This window comes from Geotrypetes seraphini, chromosome 16 (assembly GCF_902459505.1).
Source record: "Geotrypetes seraphini chromosome 16, aGeoSer1.1, whole genome shotgun sequence".
Taxonomy (NCBI): Eukaryota; Metazoa; Chordata; class Amphibia; order Gymnophiona; family Dermophiidae; genus Geotrypetes; species Geotrypetes seraphini.
In genome coordinates this window covers 34,945,748-34,969,708 of record NC_047099.1, presented here as the reverse complement: position 1 = coordinate 34,969,708, position 23,961 = coordinate 34,945,748, and the positions used below count along the sequence as shown (strand labels likewise).

The 23,961-nt window shown below is 48.2% G+C and overlaps 1 protein-coding gene across 1 annotated transcript; it reads left to right on the top strand.

Moving 5' to 3' along the window:
• Nucleotides 1-614: 614 nt before the first annotated feature.
• Nucleotides 615-13,252, top strand: BCL6B (BCL6B transcription repressor). The gene is made up of 8 exons (XM_033925413.1): nucleotides 615-726; nucleotides 1,477-1,742; nucleotides 3,373-3,594; nucleotides 4,528-5,217; nucleotides 6,281-6,426; nucleotides 7,864-7,994; nucleotides 8,449-8,586; nucleotides 12,625-13,252. The coding sequence occupies exons 2-8, from the start codon at nucleotides 1,519-1,521 to the stop codon at nucleotides 12,790-12,792; spliced, it is 1,719 nt and encodes a 572-aa protein (XP_033781304.1). The 5' UTR covers nucleotides 615-726; nucleotides 1,477-1,518; the 3' UTR covers nucleotides 12,793-13,252.
• The last annotated feature ends 10,709 nt before the right edge of the window (nucleotides 13,253-23,961 follow it).

Genomic DNA, 23,961 nt, shown 5'->3' with positions numbered 1-23,961 from the left:
GACTTCCTCCTCCGCCCCCCTTGAAAAATACTGAAGATAATGACCCTGTGTGAACCTAAGGCATAAGAATCGCAATACTAGATCAGACCAAGAGTCCATCTTGCCCACCATCCTGTTATTAACAGTAGCCACAAATATGTGGCAGAATTTTTAAAAGTGGCAAGATTCCATGCTACCGACCCCCAGGGTTAGGCCATGCCTTTCCCTGGGTCTACCTTAATAATGGTTTATGGACTTTTCCTCTAGGAATTTGTGGCCTGAAGAGCCCCAACCCTTTTCTTTCCATCTCTCTTTTGAGGGGGGGGGGGGGGGCGTCCTCTTGCTACACTGATCTCAGTAAATGGCTGCAGCTTTTCCTACATACCCTCTGAGAAACCTCTCATCCCTTCCCCAGGTTATATGAGATCCTTTAAACCTGCCCTTTTCCTCCCCAGACTAAAAATACCTCTCCCCTTCCTCCCTCCCTCCGCATCCAGCTGGGCTATGAACGGAAATCCCGGGGCGAGGAAAGAGAGAGAGGATGTGACAACAGCAGAATCCGTTTCCTCCCCAGGAGATATTATACCGGACACCCCCCCCCCCCCCCCCCCACACACACACACACCCTTGCTCTCCAGCAAAGGAGAAGAGCAAGGATTGCCCCGAGGCTGGCACTCGGGACCGAGACATTGCCGGCTCCGCTAGTACCGGATCTCTGACAGGCTCAGAGGAGCCCTGCAAGTCAAGGTAAGTTGGATATTCTGCCAGAGATGAAATTTAATTGCTTGTCCAGTTTGGATATATCCTCAGTTTTTAGTGAGGTGTGCGGGATTAAAGTGGCCAGTCATTGTCTACGGAATGGAGGGATGTTTCTTTTGGAGTAGGGAGCTGTTTGGAAGACAGGGCTTTGTTGGGGGCCATGTCCATACCCTACCACTAGGTGATTTGGTTTCCGAGGGAGGGTTGTTAGGTGAGGAGTCAGAAGACCAAGCAAGGGCGTAGGACTGAAAAAGCAGAGTGGACGTGGGGATTCTTGTGAGATTTGGTTTATGGCTAACAGTCTTAAATGAAGGGCTACATAGGCGGCAGAATGGGATGGACCATTGGGGCTGTGGCCTCACCAAGCGTTTGCCTAGCATAGCATCAGTATTAAGAGAACTTGGGGGGCGGGGCCAGAGATTGGTTTCCTTGGCCCCTCCAACTAATATGATGTTCTGTTGCTTCTCAGGCTAGGAGGGAGAGGTCCAGCCTCCATCCACCAGATTACGTGCCACCTGGGGCATCTCCATAGCTACTTACCAATGAAAGCTGGGATGCTGGGAGCCAGAATTTTCCCAGCTGGGACACTGGGAGCCAGTTTTCTAATGGAAGTCACCAAGCTTCTGCCCGCACTAATGACAGGACTAATGACAGGACTACAGGACAGGACTCCCTCCTGTATCCGAAAATGTCTCTGCACACGACATAGTTTGCAACGCTCTCCCATTTCTCTTGCAGGAACATCATAAGCTCCCACGAGAGCCCTCTCCGCCGGCAGACATGGCTCTGGCTTCTTCTCCTGAACCCCAAGCTCCCTCCCTTCACCGACAGCGGCCAGGCATGAGCGTCGCTCCAGAGGGCTATGTCCGGGAGTTCACGTGCCACGGCAGCAGCGTTTTGCGGAATCTGAACGAGCTACGCAGCCTCCAAGCCCTGACAGACGTGACACTGCTCACCGGTGGCCGGCAGCTTAGGGCGCACAAGGCTGTCCTGGCTGCCTGCAGGTGAGTTCACTCTTGAGGGAGTCACAGGCGGGTGGGGTGGGGCTAGTCCTCATTTTACACCTTTCTAAAAAAATAATCCAGCCATGTCTTGGTGGAGCTGGAGGACTGGCGTATTCTGTGGTATAACTGGACAATATTGACCATTCATTAAACTAGATGATCGCATGACAGAAGACTGTTGACTGTACTTGATTTTTTTAAAGAGAGAAAGGGGCACTAAAAAAGTATTTTCTGTCGCCAGAGAATGGCAGTTTTTGGGTGAGGTGTGTCTCAGATGTCCTTGCTTGGATTCCATGAATCTGTCCTCTCCTGGTTTGCCCTCCTACCTCTGCCATCGGACCTGTAATAATAATAATAATAACTTTATTCTTGTATACCGCAATACCATGGAAGTTCAATGCGGTTAACAGAGGAAGAGACTGTACATTTACAGCGAAGTTACAAACATGGCAATGATAAGGCATATAATATATAGGTGTGACAAGGGTAGGCCATTTAGATAAACAGAATCGATTATGAGAGGTCATATAGTGGCTTGGCAAGGTAGGAGGGTTCAGAGATTGGAGGCATATCAGTGTATGGGATGTCGGATCCTCCTCTGCCGCTCTTCCTCGTGCGGTTGGCATACCCCAGAGACCTGTCTCCGCCTCTTCCCCTCGGCTTCCCGTATTACCTATACGCTGATGATTCCCAGATCTACCTCTCGACACCCGAGATTTCGCCACAAATCCAAGAAAACGTCTCGTTCTGTTTGGCTGACGTTGCTGTCTGGATGTCCCACCCGCCACCTGAACCTAAACATGTCCAAGACTGAACTGCTCCTCTCCCTCCGTTCTCCCATCTCTGTAAATAATACTGTTCTCATTCCTGTCTCCTCCGCTCGTATCTTCGACTCCCGACTGCTCATGTCTGTCGCTGCTGTCTCTACAACATCACCAAAATTCACCCCCTTCCTCTCTGAGCACACCACCCGGACCCTTGTCCACACTCTTGTAATCTCATGCTTACACTACTGCAATTTACTTTCAACAGGTCTCCCGCTCAACCTCCTCTCCCCACTGCAGTCTTTGCAAAACTTCTGCCAACCTCAATACACTCACCTCGGCCCTCTGCTCAAATCACTTCACCGGCACCTTATCCGCCTTTGCATATAATTCAAACTCCTATTACTAACCTACAAGTGTTTTCGTTTTGCAGGCCCCTAGGTAGCTCTCCTCTCTTGTTTCTCCTTATACACCACCCCGGGAACTCTGTTCCTCAGATAAGCTGCTTTTATCTATACCCTTCTCCTCCACTGCCAATTCTAGACTTCTTTCCTTTCATCTCGCTGCCCCGTATGCCTGGAATAAATTACCCGAGTCTGTCTGCCGCGCCCCTTCCTGAAAACCCACCTTTTGAGATTGCCTTCAACTCATAACCCTACTCCCCACTGCCCTCTCTCTGCTCACCACCCTAGCCACAAGTTTAACTGTAAACCCTACCATGGTATCCTATTTGTCTAGATTGTAAGCTCATTCAAGCAGGGACTCTATACAGCACAGTGTATGTCTGGTAGTGCTCTAGAAACAGTAGTAGCAGCAGCAGATGGGAGGGAACCCCTGTATAAGCAGTGCTCCTTTTCTTTCCACAGTGGATTCTTCTATTCTCTGTTTGTGGAGCAGGCAAGTGGCGAGGCCAGCATCCTCTCGCTGCCTGCCGGGGTGGAAGCCGAGGGCTTCCAGGTGCTGTTGGATTTCATGTACACCTCCCGTCTGCCGCTCAGCGCTGACACTGCTCCTGCCATTCTCACCGCTGCCCGTTGTCTGCGCATGGACCATGTGGTGGAGGCCTGTCACCACTTCATCTGTGCCAGGTAAGGACTCCCAGAACCCGCACCCAATGGGCCCTGTCAGGAAAGGGAGGAGCTGCTCCTGTCCTCCCCTCTGACGATAAGCTCTCCATGACAGAAACCACCTGCCAACTGAACCCATGGTGGGGAAATACTGCAGGGACCCTCTGGCATCTGTACACCATGAGCCCAATAGCCATTAAAGAGTAAGCTCTCTGTGACAGGTACTATCCCTTACTAAACTGGCCACTTCCCACAGGAACTTTATGGTATCCCATTGCATGTAAGAAGGCAAGAACCTAAGGATAGCCATACTGGGTCAGACCAATGGTCCACCAAGCCCAGTATCCTGGGTCTTAACAGTGGCCATCCAAGGGCTTGTACTCTTGCTTTTGTTAGGGAATGCAATGGGGAAATCAGAACTACAAAGCCCTGCATGCAAGTGGAGGTGGGGTGGGGTGAGGGGGGCAGTCCACTCGGGGTGCCGGCACTCCTCCTCCTCTCCATCCCCTTCCCGCTCCCCCCTCCGCCGCACGCGCGCCCCTTCCCTTTCCCCCAGCACCTTTCTCACTTCGGCGCGAGCAGGCCTCCGACTTGCGGCCCGCATCGGCTTCGGCGCTCTCGCTAACGTCACGGGCAGTAAGTTGGCGGCCGCTCGTGCCGAAGTTTAAAAGGACTGGGGAGAGGGTGCGTTTGCGCGCGGCAGGGAGGATGGGGGGGAGGGGGCCGCTCACCTTCACCACTGGGGGTGGGGGAATGATAGAGAGAGGAAGAGAGTGAGGTGGGAAGAGTAACTCTCAAGCACCAGAAGCTACAGTTATCAGGCACCCACCAATCCCCATGGGTGCCGGATAACTGAGAGTTTACTGTAGCATAAGCTGTCTGGATAAGCCACTTTCTTTTCTGTTGACATGCTAGTTTTATCCTCACTAGGGTTTTCTTTGTCTTCTTTTTCAGCTATGATGGGACGAATTTTCGCTTTATACCTCCAAACGTTGAGCTTTCTCCCTTTTCTGCTTCCCTCCCACCTACACCAGCCCCTAGAGGACTAGCTTTGCATCTCTTAGGCCAGAAAGGCCAGGTGATGGCCACTGCTGGCAGTGCCTTCCCCAAGGGCAGGGGACCATCGCAAGCAGGGGCAGGTTCCCCCTGCAGCAGTCTCTCGACCAAAGAAACAGCGGGGGCTACGTGGATGCCTCAAAGCAAGAGCCTGACGGTTCCCCAGGACAGTGAACTGCTCCATGGGGCATCCGGTCAGGATCCCGTCCAAACCCCACTGGAAAAGATGAATGGTAATGACCGGAAACCTCCAATCCCAGCTCCCCGTAGCCCAATGAAGTCCGAGTGCCAGCCTGCCTCACCCGTGGAGTCCAGTGGCTGTGGCAATGTAGTCCCTTGTTCCCTGGGAGGCCCCGGCCCAGACCCCAAAGCCTGGAACTGGAAAAAGTACAAATTTATTGTGTTAAGCTCCCTGCAGCAGGCAGTGAAAGAGGAAGGGGAGAAAGGGGGATCCCCACCGTTGCCAAGGAGAAGTCCCGGGCCCTCACCCAGCTTGTCTGCAGAGGCCAAGGATCCATCGCAGACAGGGGAGGAAGAATCCAGCAACAGAGAGGGTGGGAAGAGTGCGTCATGCAGCCCTCTGCACAGGTGAGATTATTTTATTTATTTCGATTACTATCCTGTCCTCTCCAAGGAGCCCAGTATGGGTTACACAGTACACAGTAACATACATAACAGTTAGCAATAAGACAAATAACAATTAACAACAAGGAGCAGAAGACTAAGGGGTCCTTTTACTAAACGACTAGTGCCCCTTAGTGAAAGGACCCCTAAGGCACTAGGGTACTGTGAAATGTGTCTAGTTCAAATTTTTTTTTGGATTAGCAGACACTTGGAGCCTGAAGCACGCACAGGGAGAGAGTCAGTGGAACATCATAGAAACATAGAAAGATGACGGCAGAAAAGGGCTACAGCCCATCAAGTCTGCCCACTCTTCTGACCCACCCCATCAAGTCTGAGTGCTAATGACCCAGTTCCTTAGCTCGACCCCCGTAGGGATCCCACGTGGATGTCCCATTTATTTTTAAAGTCGAGCACGCTGGTGGCCTTGAGTAAGAGTCTGAATGTTAGCTTGTCTAGCGGAGTCAGGTGAAGAGGTGGGTTTTTATTGCTTTCCTAAAGCTCAAAAGTCCATCGAGGGATTTGATGTTAGGAGGTAGTTGATTCCAGTACTTTGGTAAGAAGCGAGAGTATGACCTTCGTCTAGCACTTTCTAGTCTGAGGCTCTGACCAGGGGGTATTTGAAGGCACGATTCCTCCTGGGAGCGGAGGGGTCTGTTTGGGACCTAAGGTGGGAGTTTAGCTGATATGTAGCAGGGCACCATGTTGTGTAAGGACCTGAACGCAAGGACTAAGTCTTTGAAGATGCAGCATTTGGTTATTGTTGGCTTATGGATCTCCGCTCTGGATCCTTCTCCGCAGGGTGTGCTTGGGGTATAGGGTTACCTTATGGCTCCAGAAAAAGGAGGACGGATTGAGACATCCTGGTTTTACTTCTACTGAAAGCAATGGAAGTAAGGAGGACAAATAGAGACATCTGTTGAAAGCACTGGAAGTAAAACCCGGATGTCTCAATCCGTCCTCCTTTTTCTGGAGCCATATGGCAACCCTACAGCCAGGCGCACCGCTGAATGCCTCTGTCTCTTTCCAGCCCTCCCAGATTCTCCCCACTCTCTCCCTGTGAGTCCTGGTGTGTGATCTGCAGCCAGCCCTTTGAAGGGGTCCCGCAGCTCCACCGCCACATCCTGTATGCCCACCAGAGAGGGGAGCTGCTGGGGTGCACAGACAGCAGAGCGGGTGAGTCCAGACCTCTTCCTGTATCTCTCCCCCCTCTCTCCCTCTGTCTTTGCATCTCTTGCTTTTATCTGTATGTTCTCTAGGTATGTCTTCATTTTTATGCTTGTATAAAGGCACTCGCCGTTTCTCTCTGTGCATGGGTCTAACCAGTGGCAGAGCCATGTGGGAAGAGGGGAACACCAAAATTGCAGCACTGTCTGCTGTGGCTGGCAGAGATTCCCAAGCCCTGCCAGCAGAAAAAATCCACCATTGATGGCTTGGAGTCAGCAACACTTACCATGGGCTGCCACCATGGTGCGTTCCCTCTTTCAGGCGAATGCTCAGGTTTTAAAAAAAAACTGAGCATGTGAGCAGGAGGGACTGTATGGTAGTGGCCCATGGAAAAAGTCCCGAATACCGGGCTGCTGGTGAAGGACTTTTTTCTGCTGGTAATGTAGGGTCATGAAATGATTAACTGTTGTTTAAAATATTGCTCTGGCCTACATAGCTGAAAACAGTGTACAATCTACTGACCTCATCTGCCTAAAATGTATGTCCCTGCCTTACCACATTGTAAGCTAAATAGATAAGAGTTTGAGCCATGATGTACCCTACCCTCCTGTACATATAACATTTAGAACTGTAAGATTTAGATAAGCAGAGAAATGAGCTAGTTTCCTATAGGACTATAAGTTGTAGCCCTGAACCTATCATAAGTGCTGGCTTAGGACCAATAATAATTGTAGAAAAGTTATAGAAGTAACAAATGAGAAGTTGTAGTTTTTGCATATATTAGTTTGCATATGTTTAGTGAAAAGGGCATAAAAGTCCGTGCATTTCCTGTTTCTAACACTCTAGTAGGCAGGCTGTTCACTGCACTGGAGTCCAGCATGCTGTAATAAACCTTTTGTACTTTCTTCATGCCACTGACTTTGTGTGTCCAAGTGACCTTTCAGTGGGACTGGGGATCCCTGCAAAGGGTTGTCAGATTTTCCAATCGGAAAATACAGACCCCCCTAGACCCGCCCTCCAGACCCTCAAAGTTCTGCCCATCCCCGCACTGTACTGCCCTAATCCCACCCCCAGTCCTGCCCCCCCGCTGACTGCTCTTCTCGGGCAGAGAGGAAGCCCATGGATGCACGTGCGCGTGCCATCATCGCGTGGCATCAGTACCACGGCGAACTTCCCCCCCTCCCTGACGCGATTTGAGGAAGCTTTTCAAAACCTGGATAAAATGCCCAGGTATCCCTATCCCTGCCAGCTCCGGTACTTGTGGGTTTCAGGAAGGGGCAGGGAGAGCAGGGCAGGGGCAAAGAGCAGGAAGGCGGGGAAAAGTTTTGTGCCCTCCTATTTTGGACTCAGACCCCCCCCTAAAATATAACCCAGTGGCTATGCAACTGGGTCAGACTGTCATCTTGCCTGATTGCTAAACCTTGTTTTCTCACCTCCCTTCCCCAGGAGAGAAGCCATATCAATGTACCATCTGTGGGGCACAGTTCAACCGGCCTGCCAACCTGAAGACCCACACACGTATTCATTCTGGCGAGAAGCCCTACAAGTGCGAGACATGCGACTCCAGATTCGTGCAGGTTAGCCATGTCTTGAGGATCAATATTTCTATTAAAGGAGCTGGTGGTCTAGGAGCTACCCTGTGGCCTACTAGTTAGTTTTTGGGAGGGTTGATGGGCTGGTGAAACACAGCAGTGGGTATATTGACTAATATGAAGAGGCTGATGCCCCCTGGTTTGTAATTAGGTGGCAAGTAGGGTTACCATATGGCTCCAGAAAAAGGAGGACAGATTGAGAAATCCAGGTTTTACTTCCATTGCTTTCACTGGAAGTATAACCCGGAAGTCTCAATCTGTCCTCCTTTTTCTGGAGCCATACAGCAGGGGTCTCAATGTCCCTCCTTGAGAGCCGCAATCCAGTCGGGTTTTCAGGATTTCTCCAATGAATATGCATGAGATCTATGTGCCGCGGCCCCTCATTTGAATTTATATTACTGTGTATGCTCCCTTTCTGTGTGTCCCCCTCCCCCCTCAGGTGGCTCATTTGCGCGCCCATGTTCTGATTCATACTGGTGAGAAACCATACCCGTGCGACACCTGCGGCACACGCTTCCGGCACCTCCAGACACTGAAGAGTCACATCCGGATTCACACGGGAGAAAAGCCATACCACGTGAGTTCAGGAAGAACTGAGGTGGGTGGGAGAGCATCACGTAGGGGTCAGGAGGAAATAGGGGAGGGGGTAATTGTGTCACTTGAGGGATGAGGACCGTTATAAGTAGGGTTACCAGATTTTCTGGAACTAAAATCCAGACCCATGGACAAAGTGCCGGGATTTGAAAAGCCGTCTGGATGCCCGGACATGTCCTCTAAAAGGAGGTCATGTCCGGTGAAATCCGGACGTCTGGTAACCCTAGTTATGAGGACATAATGAGGAGGAAGAACTGTACTATGAGCAATGAAGGACTAGGGAGCATGAAATCTGCACCACATGACAGCTACAAGGAACGAGGGGAGGAAGAAAACTGCACCACATGACAGCCATGAGGAATGAGGGGAGGGGCAAAACTGCAGCACTTGGCAACTGGGGAGGGGGAAAATTGTAGCACGTTACCCATGAGGAACCGGGGGGAGGCAAAACCTTACCACATGACAGCCATGAGGAACCAGGGGAGGGGAAAACTGGACCACATGACAGCCATGAGGAATGAGGGGAGGGGTAAAACTGTAGCACTTGACAACTGGGGAGGGGAAAAATTATAGCACGACACCCATGAGGAACCAGGGGAGAGGCAAAACCTTACCACATGACAGCCATGAGGAACCAGGGGAGGGGAAAACCTTACCACATGACAGCCATGAGGAACCAGGGGAGGGGAAAACCTTACCACATGACAGCCATGAGGAACCAGGGGAGAGGCAAAACCTTACCACATGACAGCCATGAGGAACCAGGGGAGGGGAAAACCTTACCACATGACAGCCATGAGGAACCAGGGGAGAGGCAAAACCTTACCACATGACAGCCATGAGGAACCAGGGGAGGGGAAAACCTTACCACATGACAGCCATGAGGAACCAGGGGAGAGGCAAAACCTTACCACATGACAGCCATGAGGAACCAGGGGAGGGGAAAACCTTACCACATGACAGCCATGAGGAACCAGGGGAGAGGCAAAACCTTACCACATGACAGCCATGAGGAACCAGGGGAGGGGAAAACCTTACCACATGACAGCCATGAGGAACCAGGGGAGAGGCAAAACCTTACCACATGACAGCCATGAGGAACCAGGGGAGGGGAAAACCTTACCACATGACAGCCATGAGGAACCAGGGGAGGGGAAAACCTTACCACATGACAGCCATGAGGAACCAGGGGAGGGGAAAACCTTACCACATGACAGCCATGAGGAACCAGGGGAGGGGAAAACCTTACCACATGACAGCCATGAGGAACCAGGGGAGAGGCAAAACCTTACCACATGACAGCCATGAGGAACCAGGGGAGAGGCAAAACCTTACCACATGACAGCCATGAGGAACCAGGGGAGAGGCAAAACCTTACCACATGACAGCCATGAGGAACCAGGGGAGGGGAAAACTGCACCACATGACAGCCATGAGGAATGAGGGGAGGGGCAAAACTGTAGCACTTGACAACTGGGGAGGGGAAAAATTATAGCACGACACCCATGAGGAACCAGGGGAGAGGCAAAACCTTACCACATGACAGCCATGAGGAACCAGGGGAGGGGAAAACCTTACCACATGACAGCCATGAGGAACCAGGGGAGGGGAAAACCTTACCACATGACAGCCATGAGGAACCAGGGGAGAGGCAAAACCTTACCACATGACAGCCATGAGGAACCAGGGGAGGGGAAAACCTTACCACATGACAGCCATGAGGAACCAGGGGAGAGGCAAAACCTTACCACATGACAGCCATGAGGAACCAGGGGAGGGGAAAACCTTACCACATGACAGCCATGAGGAACCAGGGGAGAGGCAAAACCTTACCACATGACAGCCATGAGGAACCAGGGGAGGGGAAAACCTTACCACATGACAGCCATGAGGAACCAGGGGAGAGGCAAAACCTTACCACATGACAGCCATGAGGAACCAGGGGAGGGGAAAACCTTACCACATGACAGCCATGAGGAACCAGGGGAGAGGCAAAACCTTACCACATGACAGCCATGAGGAACCAGGGGAGGGGAAAACCTTACCACATGACAGCCATGAGGAACCAGGGGAGAGGCAAAACCTTACCACATGACAGCCATGAGGAACCAGGGGAGGGGAAAACCTTACCACATGACAGCCATGAGGAACCAGGGGAGAGGCAAAACCTTACCACATGACAGCCATGAGGAACCAGGGGAGGGGAAAACCTTACCACATGACAGCCATGAGGAACCAGGGGAGAGGCAAAACCTTACCACATGACAGCCATGAGGAACCAGGGGAGGGGAAAACCTTACCACATGACAGCCATGAGGAACCAGGGGAGAGGCAAAACCTTACCACATGACAGCCATGAGGAACCAGGGGAGGGGAAAACCTTACCACATGACAGCCATGAGGAACCAGGGGAGAGGCAAAACCTTACCACATGACAGCCATGAGGAACCAGGGGAGGGGAAAACCTTACCACATGACAGCCATGAGGAACCAGGGGAGAGGCAAAACCTTACCACATGACAGCCATGAGGAACCAGGGGAGGGGAAAACCTTACCACATGACAGCCATGAGGAACCAGGGGAGGGGAAAACCTTACCACATGACAGCCATGAGGAACCAGGGGAGGGGAAAACCTTACCACATGACAGCCATGAGGAACCAGGGGAGGGGAAAACCTTACCACATGACAGCCATGAGGAACCAGGGGAGAGGCAAAACCTTACCACATGACAGCCATGAGGAACCAGGGGAGAGGCAAAACCTTACCACATGACAGCCATGAGGAACCAGGGGAGGGGAAAACTGCACCACATGACAGCCATGAGGAATGAGGGGAGGGGCAAAACTGTAGCACTTGACAACTGGGGAGGGGAAAAATTATAGCACGACACCCATGAGGAACCAGGGGAGAGGCAAAACCTTACCACATGACAGCCATGAGGAACCAGGGGAGGGGAAAACCTTACCACATGACAGCCATGAGGAACCAGGGGAGGGGAAAACCTTACCACATGACAGCCATGAGGAACCAGGGGAGAGGCAAAACCTTACCACATGACAGCCATGAGGAACCAGGGGAGGGGAAAACCTTACCACATGACAGCCATGAGGAACCAGGGGAGAGGCAAAACCTTACCACATGACAGCCATGAGGAACCAGGGGAGGGGAAAACCTTACCACATGACAGCCATGAGGAACCAGGGGAGGGGAAAACCTTACCACATGACAGCCATGAGGAACCAGGGGAGAGGCAAAACCTTACCACATGACAGCCATGAGGAACCAGGGGAGAGGCAAAACCTTACCACATGACAGCCATGAGGAACCAGGGGAGAGGCAAAACCTTACCACATGACAGCCAGGAGGAACCAGGGGAGGGGAAAACTGCACCACATGACAGCCATGAGGAATGAGGGGAGGGGCAAAACTGTAGCACTTGACAACTGGGGAGGGGAAAAATTATAGCACGACACCCATGAGGAACCAGGGGAGAGGCAAAACCTTACCACATGACAGCCATGAGGAACCAGGGGAGGGGAAAACCTTACCACATGACAGCCATGAGGAACCAGGGGAGGGGAAAACCTTACCACATGACAGCCATGAGGAACCAGGGGAGAGGCAAAACCTTACCACATGACAGCCATGAGAGCCAGGGGAGGGGAAAACCTTACCACATGACAGCCATGAGAGCCAGGGGAGGGGCAAAACTGCACCACATGACAACTGGGAGGGGGAAAATTGCACCACATGACACTCATGAGGAACCAGGGGAGAAGCAAAACTGTACCATATGACAGTCACAAGGAAACAGGGGAGGGATAAAACTGCACCACATGACAACTGGGGAGGAGAAAATTGTATCACATGACATTTATGAGGAACCAGGGGAGAGGCAAAACCTTGCCACACGACAGCCACGAGGAGCAAAACGGCAGGGAAACTGCACCACATGAGTATGGGGAGCCAGGGAGGATGCTGGGAGCCTTTTCTTCACTGTCCCCTCCCTTGTCTTGCAGTGTGAGGCGTGCGAGCTGCGCTTCCGGCACAAGAGCCAGCTGCGGCTGCATCTGCGGCAGAGACATGGTGCCATCACCAACACCAAGATTCACTACAAGGTTCTTGCCGCTCCCTATGCTGCCGCCACTACCGCCATTGTAGTGGGGAGGGTGGGTGGATCTTGTTAGCGACACCCGGACTCTGCAGCCGTCCCTTGGGGGTTGAGGGGTAGAGTCAGAAAGGGAGAGAGCGCACGTCCACATAAAAAGCTTTGCTGGTCAAAGTACTAGAAGGAGAAATTGAACAGCACTTTCTTTCATCCCAAAAAGCTAGTGGCACTGCTCAAGTCTCGCCATAGTCAATTTCCCCTTCTCCAAAAATGCACTGCAGCCCTACTTGCCTCAGCACTTCAAGGTCTTCCCCTCCCCCAACACTGTCTTCTTCAGCTACAAGCGGGATGGATAGCCCTTGCTCACCTAAGGAGGTGGGAATATGCAGGAGCAACATTGAAGTTTGTTGCATCCTGGAGGAGAGCAGGGCTAGAACATAGAACACAAGACTAGCTTTACTGGGTCAGACCAAAGGTCCATCAAGCTCAGTAGCCAATCCAGGTCCCTAGTACCTGCCAAAACCCAAAGAGTAGCAACATTCCACGCTGCCGATCCAGGACAAGCAGTGGTTTCCATCCCCCCCCCCCCCCATGTCTGTCTCAATAACAGACTACAGACTTTTCCTCCAGGAACTTGTCCAAACCTTTTTTTAAAACCAGCTACGCTATCCGCTCTTATCACAACCTCTGGCAACGCGTTCCAGAGCTTAACTATTCTCTGAGTGAAAAAAAAAAAATTTGCTTGGATACTGGGTTGTGCTCTGCCCAAGGAAGTCCCGGAGGCGCCTCCGTCTGCGATGTGAGGTCTGTGTGTACGTGAAGCCTGTTTTCCCGGAGCGAGGGACAGGGTGGAGTTCTTCGCAAAGTAGCAGAGTTTAGGATAAACTTCGACCAAAAGTTGTAGACAGCAATGCTATTTTTTGTTTTATGTTTTTACTGGTGAAATACTTTCATTTTGTGCACACGAAGGGCAATTTTGTAAATTGAGCGCCTACTTTTATGCACGCATTATGCACTTAAATGTACAGAATAATGACATGTGCATATATGCACACAATTGTGGGTAAATTCAATAATCTGCCTGTATATATGTGACTGTCTTGTATAGTGGGTATTTGTAAGGGAATGGAGCATGGGGGGGACAAGCAGTGGTGCAGCCACGCAGGGCCTTGGGGACTTTGGATAGGCCCTCTCCAAAATTTCAGCATCCGTTGAATGGCTAGCGGAAGTGCTTAAGCCCTGTCAGCTCAGTGGTGTATCTATGGGGGGGGGGGGGGGGCCCTAAAGAATATGCATGAGAGATTTGCATCTCATGGAGGTTTCAGGCATGCAATCTGCCCCGTGCATATTCATTAGGGATGTCCTGAAAACCTGACCGGTCCTCAAACACAAGCCTTGGCTCCCGCAGGGTGCAGGATGGAGTCAACCCCGTTAGGTTTTAGTGGCGAAGAAGAATTACAGCTAAGTTATGGAAGCAGCTGGGTTTCTGCTCCAGCATGTAAAAGTCAGGGGGGGGGGACATGGGGAGTTTCCTGCCTTCTGCCTTATATTGTTGACCAGTTTGACTCTGGGAAGCAGAGAAGCTGGCGACCAAGAAAAGTAAAGCACTTGATTTGAGGTGAGCCAGGGTAGGTGCAGGATCTGGAGTTGATAAGACATGGGGAGGGTGAATTTTGTCTGCACTATTATCAGATCTGGAATCTGTAGCACTATATAGTGGGACTTTTTTTTTTTTTTTTTCTTCCAAAGAGGCTAATATAGGGGGCGGGGGTAGGCTTTTCGCTGACATTTTGTTCAGGAGCAATAAGTGATAGTGGGGGAGAGATTGGAAGTGGCCTAAAGGTTAGAGCAATGGGCTCTCACAAATATACTTTGTGCAAGTCACTTTATCTCTCGTTGCCTCAGGTACTCACTTAGGGCCCCTTTTGCAAAGCCACGGTAGCGAGTCCCGGCACGGCAAATGCAACGCAGCCCATAGGCCCCGTGGGCTGCTTCGCATTTGCCACGTAGGAATCGCTACTGTGTCTTTGTAAAAGGAACCCTTAGATTTTATAAGCTCTTTGGTGAAGGGTCCCATTGTACAGTACCTGAATATTTATCAACACTGCCAATGTCCAGGAGTGCTTTAAAAATTACTATTATTATAGAGACAACTGGTTGTCTCTCTCAAGAGTTGGAGGAGAGGGGGAGCAGATAGCTGAGATGACCTACTGATTTCCATTGCTTGACAAGCAAGCAAATACTCTTGTGGTGGGTTAGCTGAGATTCTGTTTTCACAATGCATGGGAATGAATATTTAGGGCATGTGGGGTGTTTCTTGTGCAGGGGGCTCCTAGAGAGTGACACAGGGACAGAATTTGTCCTCATCCCCGTCCCCGCGGATAACTGCGGGAAACCATCCCATGTCATTCTTTAGTGTCTTATCTCCACCCAAGTCCTTCTACACCAGCATTCTTCAATGCCAGGTTTGAGGGTCAGTGGCTGTGTCCATTCATACTCGGATTCGTCCCTCTCTCCTTAAAGATTGACACGGGGATGGTTTCCTGCGGTTACCCCGCGAGGACAGGGGACAAATTCTGTCCCCGTGTCATTCTCCATGCTTCCAGGCACCCCCATATTCAGTGCGTCCTCCCACATTTTGTAAGCTCACACCAGGGCCTTTCTCTGTTTAAAACTTATGATGCTTGTTTATCACACCTGCTGGTTTTTTTTCTGTTACATGGGATGGTGTGGGCCGCACTGGGACTTGGTGGTAAGCTGGTCTTTCATTTGTTATAAATTTGTGGTGCTAAAACTCAAATTGTTTTTTAAACCATGCTGTGCTGGCTCCCTATCCTTTCGCTGTTTTTTATCTTTCTTTTTTTAAATAAAAAGATGGAAGTGTTTTGAGAACCTCTGGTTGGTGTGGTTATTTCAACAAAATCTGGCATTCTGCCCAAGCAAAGGAGGTAATCACAAAGGACCCCCAGTGGTAAACGAGTGAGGATGGGCACAGAAGATCCTCAGTCCTGGGGTAGTGAGGGAAAGCCTGCGGGAAGCACAGAGGATCTTCACAACTGGGGGAATGAGGGGTTAAGCCTGGGATGTTATTTTAATCATATTTTCTATTCTGCCTTTACCTAGGGCAGGGGTAGGCAATTCCGGTCCTCGAGAGCCGGAGCCAGGTCAGTTTTTCAGGATAAGAACATAAGCAATGCCTCCGCTGGGTCAGACCCGAGGTCCATCGCGCCCAGCAGTCCGCTCACGCGGCAGCCCAACAGGTCCAGGACCTGTGCAGTCATCCTCTATCTATACCCCTCTATCCCCTTTTCCAGCAGGAAATTGTCCAATCCTTTCTTGAACCCCAGTACAGGATATCCACAATGAATATGTATGAGATGGATTTGCATGCACTGCCTCCTTGAGATGCAAATCTATCTCATGCATATTTATTGTGGATATCCTGAAAAGCTGACCTGGCTCCGGCTCTCGAGGACCGGAATTGCCTACCCCTGACCTAGGGTTACCAGATTTTGTTAAACTAAAACCCAGACATGTGGACCCCATCCCCAGCCTCACCCTGTTCTGCCCCAGCCATGCCCCATTCTGCCCAAGCCTCGCCCTGTCCTGCCCCAGCCCTGCCCCCTAAATCTCTTCTCTCTCCTCGAGCTCGGAGCCGCGTCTGAAGAAATATCATTGTCATTATCAGAAGGGAAGAAATATTACAATTATAATTATTAACAGAATCATATTCACATTACCCATTGATGAGATACTATATTAAATCTGTGTAGTATGTTTTAATGTTATATTTATTTTATGTATGTATGTTGTACACTACTTAGATTTGTAGATTTTTGGTACTTAAGAAATTTTTACATAAATAACCCCCCCCTTTTACAAAAGCGTAGCGTGGTTTTTAACGCTGACCACAGTGGTAACAGCTCCGACGCAAATAGCGCCTGTTAATGCCCTAACACAGTTTTGTAAAAGGAGCCCTAAGACAAACATCAGTTTTCAACAACTTCCTAAAAGACGAATAAGAATGAGGCTGAGAAATAATGGCACACAACCAAGAATTCATTTTGCCTGCCTGAAATGCAAATGATTTATCAAGAAAGCTCTTGTACTGACAAGATTTTATAGTTGGAAAAGCAAAGAAATGATTTCTTTGAGTGATCCTGTCCGGTTTATATCCTTCAAAACGTGAGGACAGGTAAGTTGGAGCCAGACCAAATAGAGCCTTGAAACAAATACAACCAAATTTGAACAATATTCTTGCCTCCAATGGCAACCAATGTAACTGTTGATAAAATGTACTAATATGGTCGTAGTTTTTAGGCTAAAAATCAAACCAACCGCTGTGTTTTGAATGATTTTTTAATCTTTTAAGGAGCTTTTTATGAGATCCCAAATATATTATGCTACAGTAGTCAAGAACGGACAGGATGGAAGATTGTACTAATAACCTAAAGGATGTACCATCAAAATATTTTTTTATTGTTCAAAGCTTCCAAAGAATTGAGAAACATTTTTTGGTCAGTAGATCCGTATGATCATCCAAGGTCAGCTGGCGATCTAATGTAACTGCCAAGATTTTATAATGGAAGTAGCTATTGAAAAAGTTTGACCGCTCAAATGGAGTACCTTCTCGTTGATGTTATCGGTAGGATACAGTGTGATATTGGCAAACCAGTGAGCTGTTTTTAGTAGTGGAGTGACGTGGTCGAATTTCTTTTTGTTTGTAATAATTTTTATGGCCTTTTGTGTATGATTTATTATGTTTGTTGATTGGAACTCGCCTAGATATTAGGCAGAAGATAAGTTTTTTTTTTTTTTTTAAAGTCAAATCTTTTTATTGAGAACGAATAAAAGAAAAGAAAAACAAAAAACAAAAGTAACAGCAGAGCAAAGCTTCCAAAAAAGATTATACATCAAAGCAATACAGATAAGTACTATACATAGGTAAACATACAGATCAAATCAAACATCCCCAGCACAGTAATGCTTCATAGGAGACCAGGTACCATGGAAAGATCTCTGGGATCCTCTGCATTCTGCCAGACGGAGCTCGTATTTATAGCATAAGAGTACCATGTTCCACCAGTGGGTTGTCAATACTGGAGATTTGTTTTTCCAATGGAGTAGTACAGTCTTTATCGCTAGACCCAGGAGAATGTCATAGAGAATATTGTGAGGTCGAGACAAAGGGGGATCCAATGCAGCGGATCGAAGTATCACCTGAAGGTAAGATATTGGCCTTGAAGTAGAGAAAATCTGACCCAATATATCTCCCACCTCAGTCCAAAATGCAGACACAAGAGGACAATCAAAGAGAGAAGATAAGTTTTTAAATAAATTAATTAAAAGCATACTAAATACCAAGATGCCTATTATAGTCATATGAAACAACAGTCTCCAAAAACAAGATGGCCAAAGTTCCTTACAAAGAGACCGACAAAAAGGCAAGAATGGTCAAGGGTTCCAAGAGTGGTAGCAGAACAGCGCACACCCCGACAATTAAATAAACCGCAGATAAAGATTAAAACACTATAAGAAATTTTGTGAGGTTTAGGAACCCTCAGTGTGAGGGGTCAGCGACGGGAGCACTGCCCCAACCCTTCACACAACAAGGTGGCGCCTATAAGACCACCACCTACACACCATCATAGGGAACCTAAGTGTGTTTTTAAAATCAAAATAACGCTACCACCCAAAAAAGTGTGAAATAAACACAGGTGAAAACGATTACAGCTACCACTCTGGGAACCCCTCCCCAGCCAACTCCCAAAAATATAAAGAGCAGGTAGTACTTAGCTTAGGCTCGGCCAAAACCTGGGAGTCTGACCCGACATGTTTTGCACAAAAAGTGCTGTATCAGGGGTCTCCCGAGGTCGCCGCTTTCTCATATACCTTATTTGGAGTCGGATGACAGTGCGACCTCGGGAGACCCTTGATACAACACTTTTTGTGCAAAACATGTCGGGTCAGACTCCCAGGTTTTGGCCGAGACTAAGCTAAGAACTATCTGCTCTTTATATTTATAATATTTAAAATAATTATCGAATGGAATTTTGTAAAAAAATGGATAAAAAAGAGTGATATTTAAAAAGATACTATAATGGGCAGCCAATGATGAAGCACCACGTAATTCTTCCCGCAGTGGCAAAATAATACAGCGGTGGAGTGGTGGGGCTGAGGCTTCCTTTGAAGATAAATAAGAAATAGGGAAGAACCAGAGTGAATCCAGATCCTATTTTACTTCATTTGAATGAGGGTATATTTGGACATCTGGCAACCCTACCCCTAATGATTTAACGTGAGAGAGATTTACATACCTCTAGTTAGGGTTACCAGATTTTACTATTGTAAAACCTGGACCCATCGCCTCACCCCCCAGGCCCTCCCAGTTCCAAATGCCAGGTGTTGAAAAGCAGTCCGGACATGAACTCTAAATCTCTCTTGGGAATATTTATTAGAGATACCCAGCAGACTGGCCCAATGGTGACCGTGGAGGACTAGGAGTGAAGATCAAGGCTGGAATTTGTGTTTTTGCAGCAGGACGCAGGGCTTTGTCGGCCATGCAAAGGGGGGGCCCAGGGCAGATGCTTGAGAGGACCAGCAGGCTTTTCCTGCTGATCACAGTGTCGGTTTCCTTGTCTCTACTACTCCCAGCGTGATCTTGGGACATTATGTTGTCTTAAAGACAATCAAACAAAATAATAAAAAAAAAAAAATCAACAACTATTAAAGTGGAGACTACTAACATTTCAGATAGCACTTTGCGGCGTTTCTCAAGATAAGGGCTGTTTAAATTCTGCTGCTGTCTGGTAAAAGATTGAAAAATACTATAAAAATATTACAAAAAACACCACGACAAATATTTAAAAATTACTTTAAAGTGATTTAAAAATACTAAAAATTATATAAAGCATTCGGTGTTTGGATCAATGATTGAGCCACTGACTTGCAAAAACACTAGCAGTCTTGCTGCCTGAATTAAGGTCTCTGAGGTCCGTTTCCTTATGCTTATAAATATATAGTTTTTGCTATTGACATTGGTGTGTTTGGTTTCTGTTGTCGTCTTCCCATTATTCCTTGTATAGTCAAAGTATTCTAGCATTGGCCCTTCAAATCCCTAGACAAAGCCTGCTTCCTCCCTCCGTGATTTCATCTCCCAGTTTCACTAGTTCATTCTGTCTGTGTGGGGGCTCCCTGGGTTTCCCCGGTTCCAGGCACACCTGCATCCTGTAGGGCCAGCCAAGCCTGATGTCACTCGTAGATAGTAGGTGATATCATTTCCTGAAAGAAATCCTCCCATGATGCCTTAAACGCTCGCCTGGCCTTGGCTGATTTTAACTGCTTTTCTAGGTATATAAATATCCCAAAGCTTTTTGCTTCTCTTGCTCCCATTGACCACATTCTCTGCCTCTTTGTTTTGTAGGTGTATCTTTGCTAGCTGGTAAGCTAAGTGGAGCAGGGACTACTTTACTGCTTTTTGATGCCCTGATGCCACATGGTGAAAGCCTTCTCTATAATGGTATCTGGACACCCAGATTCCATTATAGGGGGTGGGGCAAAAAAAGTAACCCCCTACAGTTTTTTTCAGCAACCGTAACCCAAAGGTGTCAACCACACTGCTTGAAATATCCAATAGAGTTGGTAACACCTGTGACTTTATTATTGATGGTGGCTTTGGCCCCAGATAATAATTTGTGTATGGAAAATGTCTTTAAAGACAAACAGAAGGAATTTTTTGGTTTAAAAATTCAGATGTACCCAGATTTAGCCAGAGATACCCAGAGACGTCGGAGATAATTCTTATTCTTAAAACCTGGAGTCTTAGCTATGGGGGCGACGTTCTACTTACGTCACCCTTGTAATGTGTTATATATTATTCTTCTCAAAAATATGTGGACCCCTTTCTGCTATGTGTTACCAAGCTCTGTTCTTACTGGTCTCTTCTCTTCTCTCCACTAGCCTTATGGGTATTCACTGAGGATCCTTTGTCTCAAGAGTCAATCACACTTCTGCTTCCATCTCAATCATGTGGCTTTATCCTCTGCAAGCAAAGGACTAGCCTTTTCACCAGACGCTATCTGACCACACACAAATAATTCAGTATTTCATCTCTGGAACTTGGAATACATTACTAACATAGTAACATATAGTAACATAGTAGATGACGGCAGATAAAGACCCGCATGGTCCATCCAGTCTGCCCAACCTGATTCAATTTAAATTTTTTTTTTTTTTTTCTTCTTAGCTATTTCTGGGCGAGAATCCAAAGCTTTACCCGGTACTGTGCTTGGGTTCCAACTGCCGAAATCTCTGTTAAGACTTACTCCAGCCCATCTACACCCTCCCAGCCATTGAAGCCCTCCCCTGCCCATCCTCCTCCAAACGGCCATGCACAGACACAGACCGTACAAGTCTGCCCAGTAACTGGCCTAGTTCAATCTTTAATATTATTTTCTGATTCTAAATCTTCTGTGTTCATCCCACGCTTCTTTGAACTCAGTCACAGTTTTACTCTCCACCACCTCTCTCGGGAGCGCATTCCAGGCATCTACCACCCTCTCCGTAAAGTAGAATTTCCTAACATTGCCCCTGAATCTACCACCCCTCAACCTCAAATTATGTCCTCTGGTTTTACCATTTTCCTTTCTCTGGAAAAGATTTTGTTCTACGTTAATACCCTTTAAGTATTTGAACGTCTGAATCATATCTCCCCTGTCTCTCCTTTCCTCTAGGGTAGACATATTCAGGGCTTCCAGTCTCTCCTCATACGTCTTCTGGCGCAAGCCTCCTATCATTTTCGTCGCCCTCCTCTGGACCGCCTCAAGTCTTCTTACGTCTTTCGCCAGATACGGTCTCCAAAACTGAACACAATACTCCAAGTGGGGCCTCACCAATGACCTGTACAGGGGCATCAACACCTTCTTCCTTCTACTGACTACGCCTCTCTTTATACAGCCCAGAATCCTTCTGGCAGCAGCCACTGCCTTGTCACACTGTTTTTTCGCCTTTAGATCTTCGGACACTATCACCCCAAGGTCCCTCTCCCCGTCCGTGCATATCAGCTTCTCTCCTCCCAGCATATACAGTTCCTTCCTATTATTAATCCCCAAATTATTAATCCCCTAACTATTCTCTCACCTTTGTCACAAAGCTTCTGTTCTTCAACTCTTCATCTCCAGCTTCAATATGAAAAAAATGAGTATATCTGGTGTGCTAAGGATTAAGCTCTCTGGAAAGTATAGCCTATATCTGCTTAGAGAGCCCTGGACTGCAGCAGCACGCTAGATGAGTCCAGAATATACACATCTTTACACATATTAGAGTTATGTCATAAACTAGTATGAAGCTGCCAAGGGACATTGTTTTTGAGTGTTGCCTGATGGAAGGTGAGAGCAGGTGGCTTGGAAAAAAGTTGTACTTTTACCAATGGGTCCCTTGTTATGTAGGGACCAGGGAAGCTGCCCCTTTTGCCTATAGTTAAAAACAGCCCTATTCCCAAGACAGTATTCTGGACTGAAACTATATCTTGCATGATCTGACCTGAGAAAAGGAGCTGAGAAAGGCTGGAGAGGCACACATGAAGTTTATATAAGTTTATATAAAAACTCTGCCTTTGTCATACTTTTTGAATTCTGAATCACAACAGATTTGGACCTTAGGCTCATTCTGGGGCCCTCTGACCTTCCTCTCAGCTCTTATGCATTCTGAGAAAGAAGCAGGAACTGGGGATCCCACAACGCATTGGGACATTGGTCCATCAGCAAAACAGGAATGACCACAAATGTCCCTCCAGGAACTAGGCAGAGGTGAATTTTCCTTCTAATCCAAAATTCCCCTAATCTCCTCTTCTGAGACCCAGTATGACTGCTGGAAAAGTCTGCAGGTCTCTGAGTCATCCCATCCAGGGCCCAAAGGCTGTGAAGTCTCCGGAAAGTCACTGCCTCCCACCACCTGCATCCTGTTTTGGGGAGCAAGCTGAGGGCAGGATCATCCAACCCACTGTAGAAGCAACATCATCTGGTGCTGCCTTACATCTCAATGCAGATTCATAGAGGAACTGCTGTCCACACACCCCTCTCCCTGTTCTAGCTCAATGAATTCCTGCTTGCCCTGTATTTTTAAGAAACCTGTTTTCTAACTTTCCTTAAGTCCTTGAGCCCTTCCTTGAGCATCTTCCACTTGAAATCTTTTCTTCTATGTGTAACATTTCTGTGTATTATTTCAGCATGGCCTCTTTAAACTGTGCTATAAGGAACACACAGCCTTTTCTTGTGGAGAAAAAAATAAGTGATGCTGGGTGTATACAATCAGTATAAAAACTAACCACTATTGTTCATGAGACTTACTTATGCTTCAGTTTAGCGATTCTTTGCTCTTACATAGTTGTGCGGTCAGCAGCGAGGTAAGGGGTGGGTGGGAGCTGCAGACCGCCCTGGGTGCCGTGCCGGTGGGAGCGTCACCACCTCTCGCTCCACCACGCTACGCCATCCCTCCCCCCACCTCGTACCCCTGTAGATCTTCTCTAGCGTGAGCAACTTTTCCTGCCTGTTGCTCACACCAGCCTGGTTCCCCTCTGAATCACTTCTGGGTCACGGGGCCAGGAAGTGACATCAGTGGTAAAGAATGTTGGAATTCCTGTGGACTTCTAGTAAACCAAGGACCCAAGATATGGAACAACCTCTGTCTTCACCTGCAATAAACATGCACTTACTATATCTTCAGGAAGAGGATAAAAACTCACCTTTTCTCCTTGAACCAATAACATAAACTCAGCACTCTATCCACCTAACTTTTCTTCAGTGTTCATGTGCTCTGATCGAGGAGCTTATTGCAAACCATATTGGATCCTAGTCAAAATTTGTGGTATAGAAGAAAAATGTATGGTATGGTTCATATTACATCATGACTGCTATAGGAAAACAAAATGACTTCTGCCATGGTAGCCACTTCATATTGTAAAACAGGGGTTCTCAACCCAGTCCTAGCCAGTTAGATTTTTCAGGATATTCTGAACGAATATGCATGAAATAGATTTGCATAAAATGAAGGCAAATCTAGCTGTAGGATTACCAGATTTTGCAACATTAAAATCCAGACATGTGGAAACATCCCCCCCCCCCAGCTCTACCCAGTTCTGCCCCCAAACCTCCTTGAGCTTGGAGCCGTGTTTGGAGGGCCTCCAAGCATGCATGGGTGACACGATATCACAAGCATGCTACGTTGCATCTGCGCATGCACAGAGACGCCC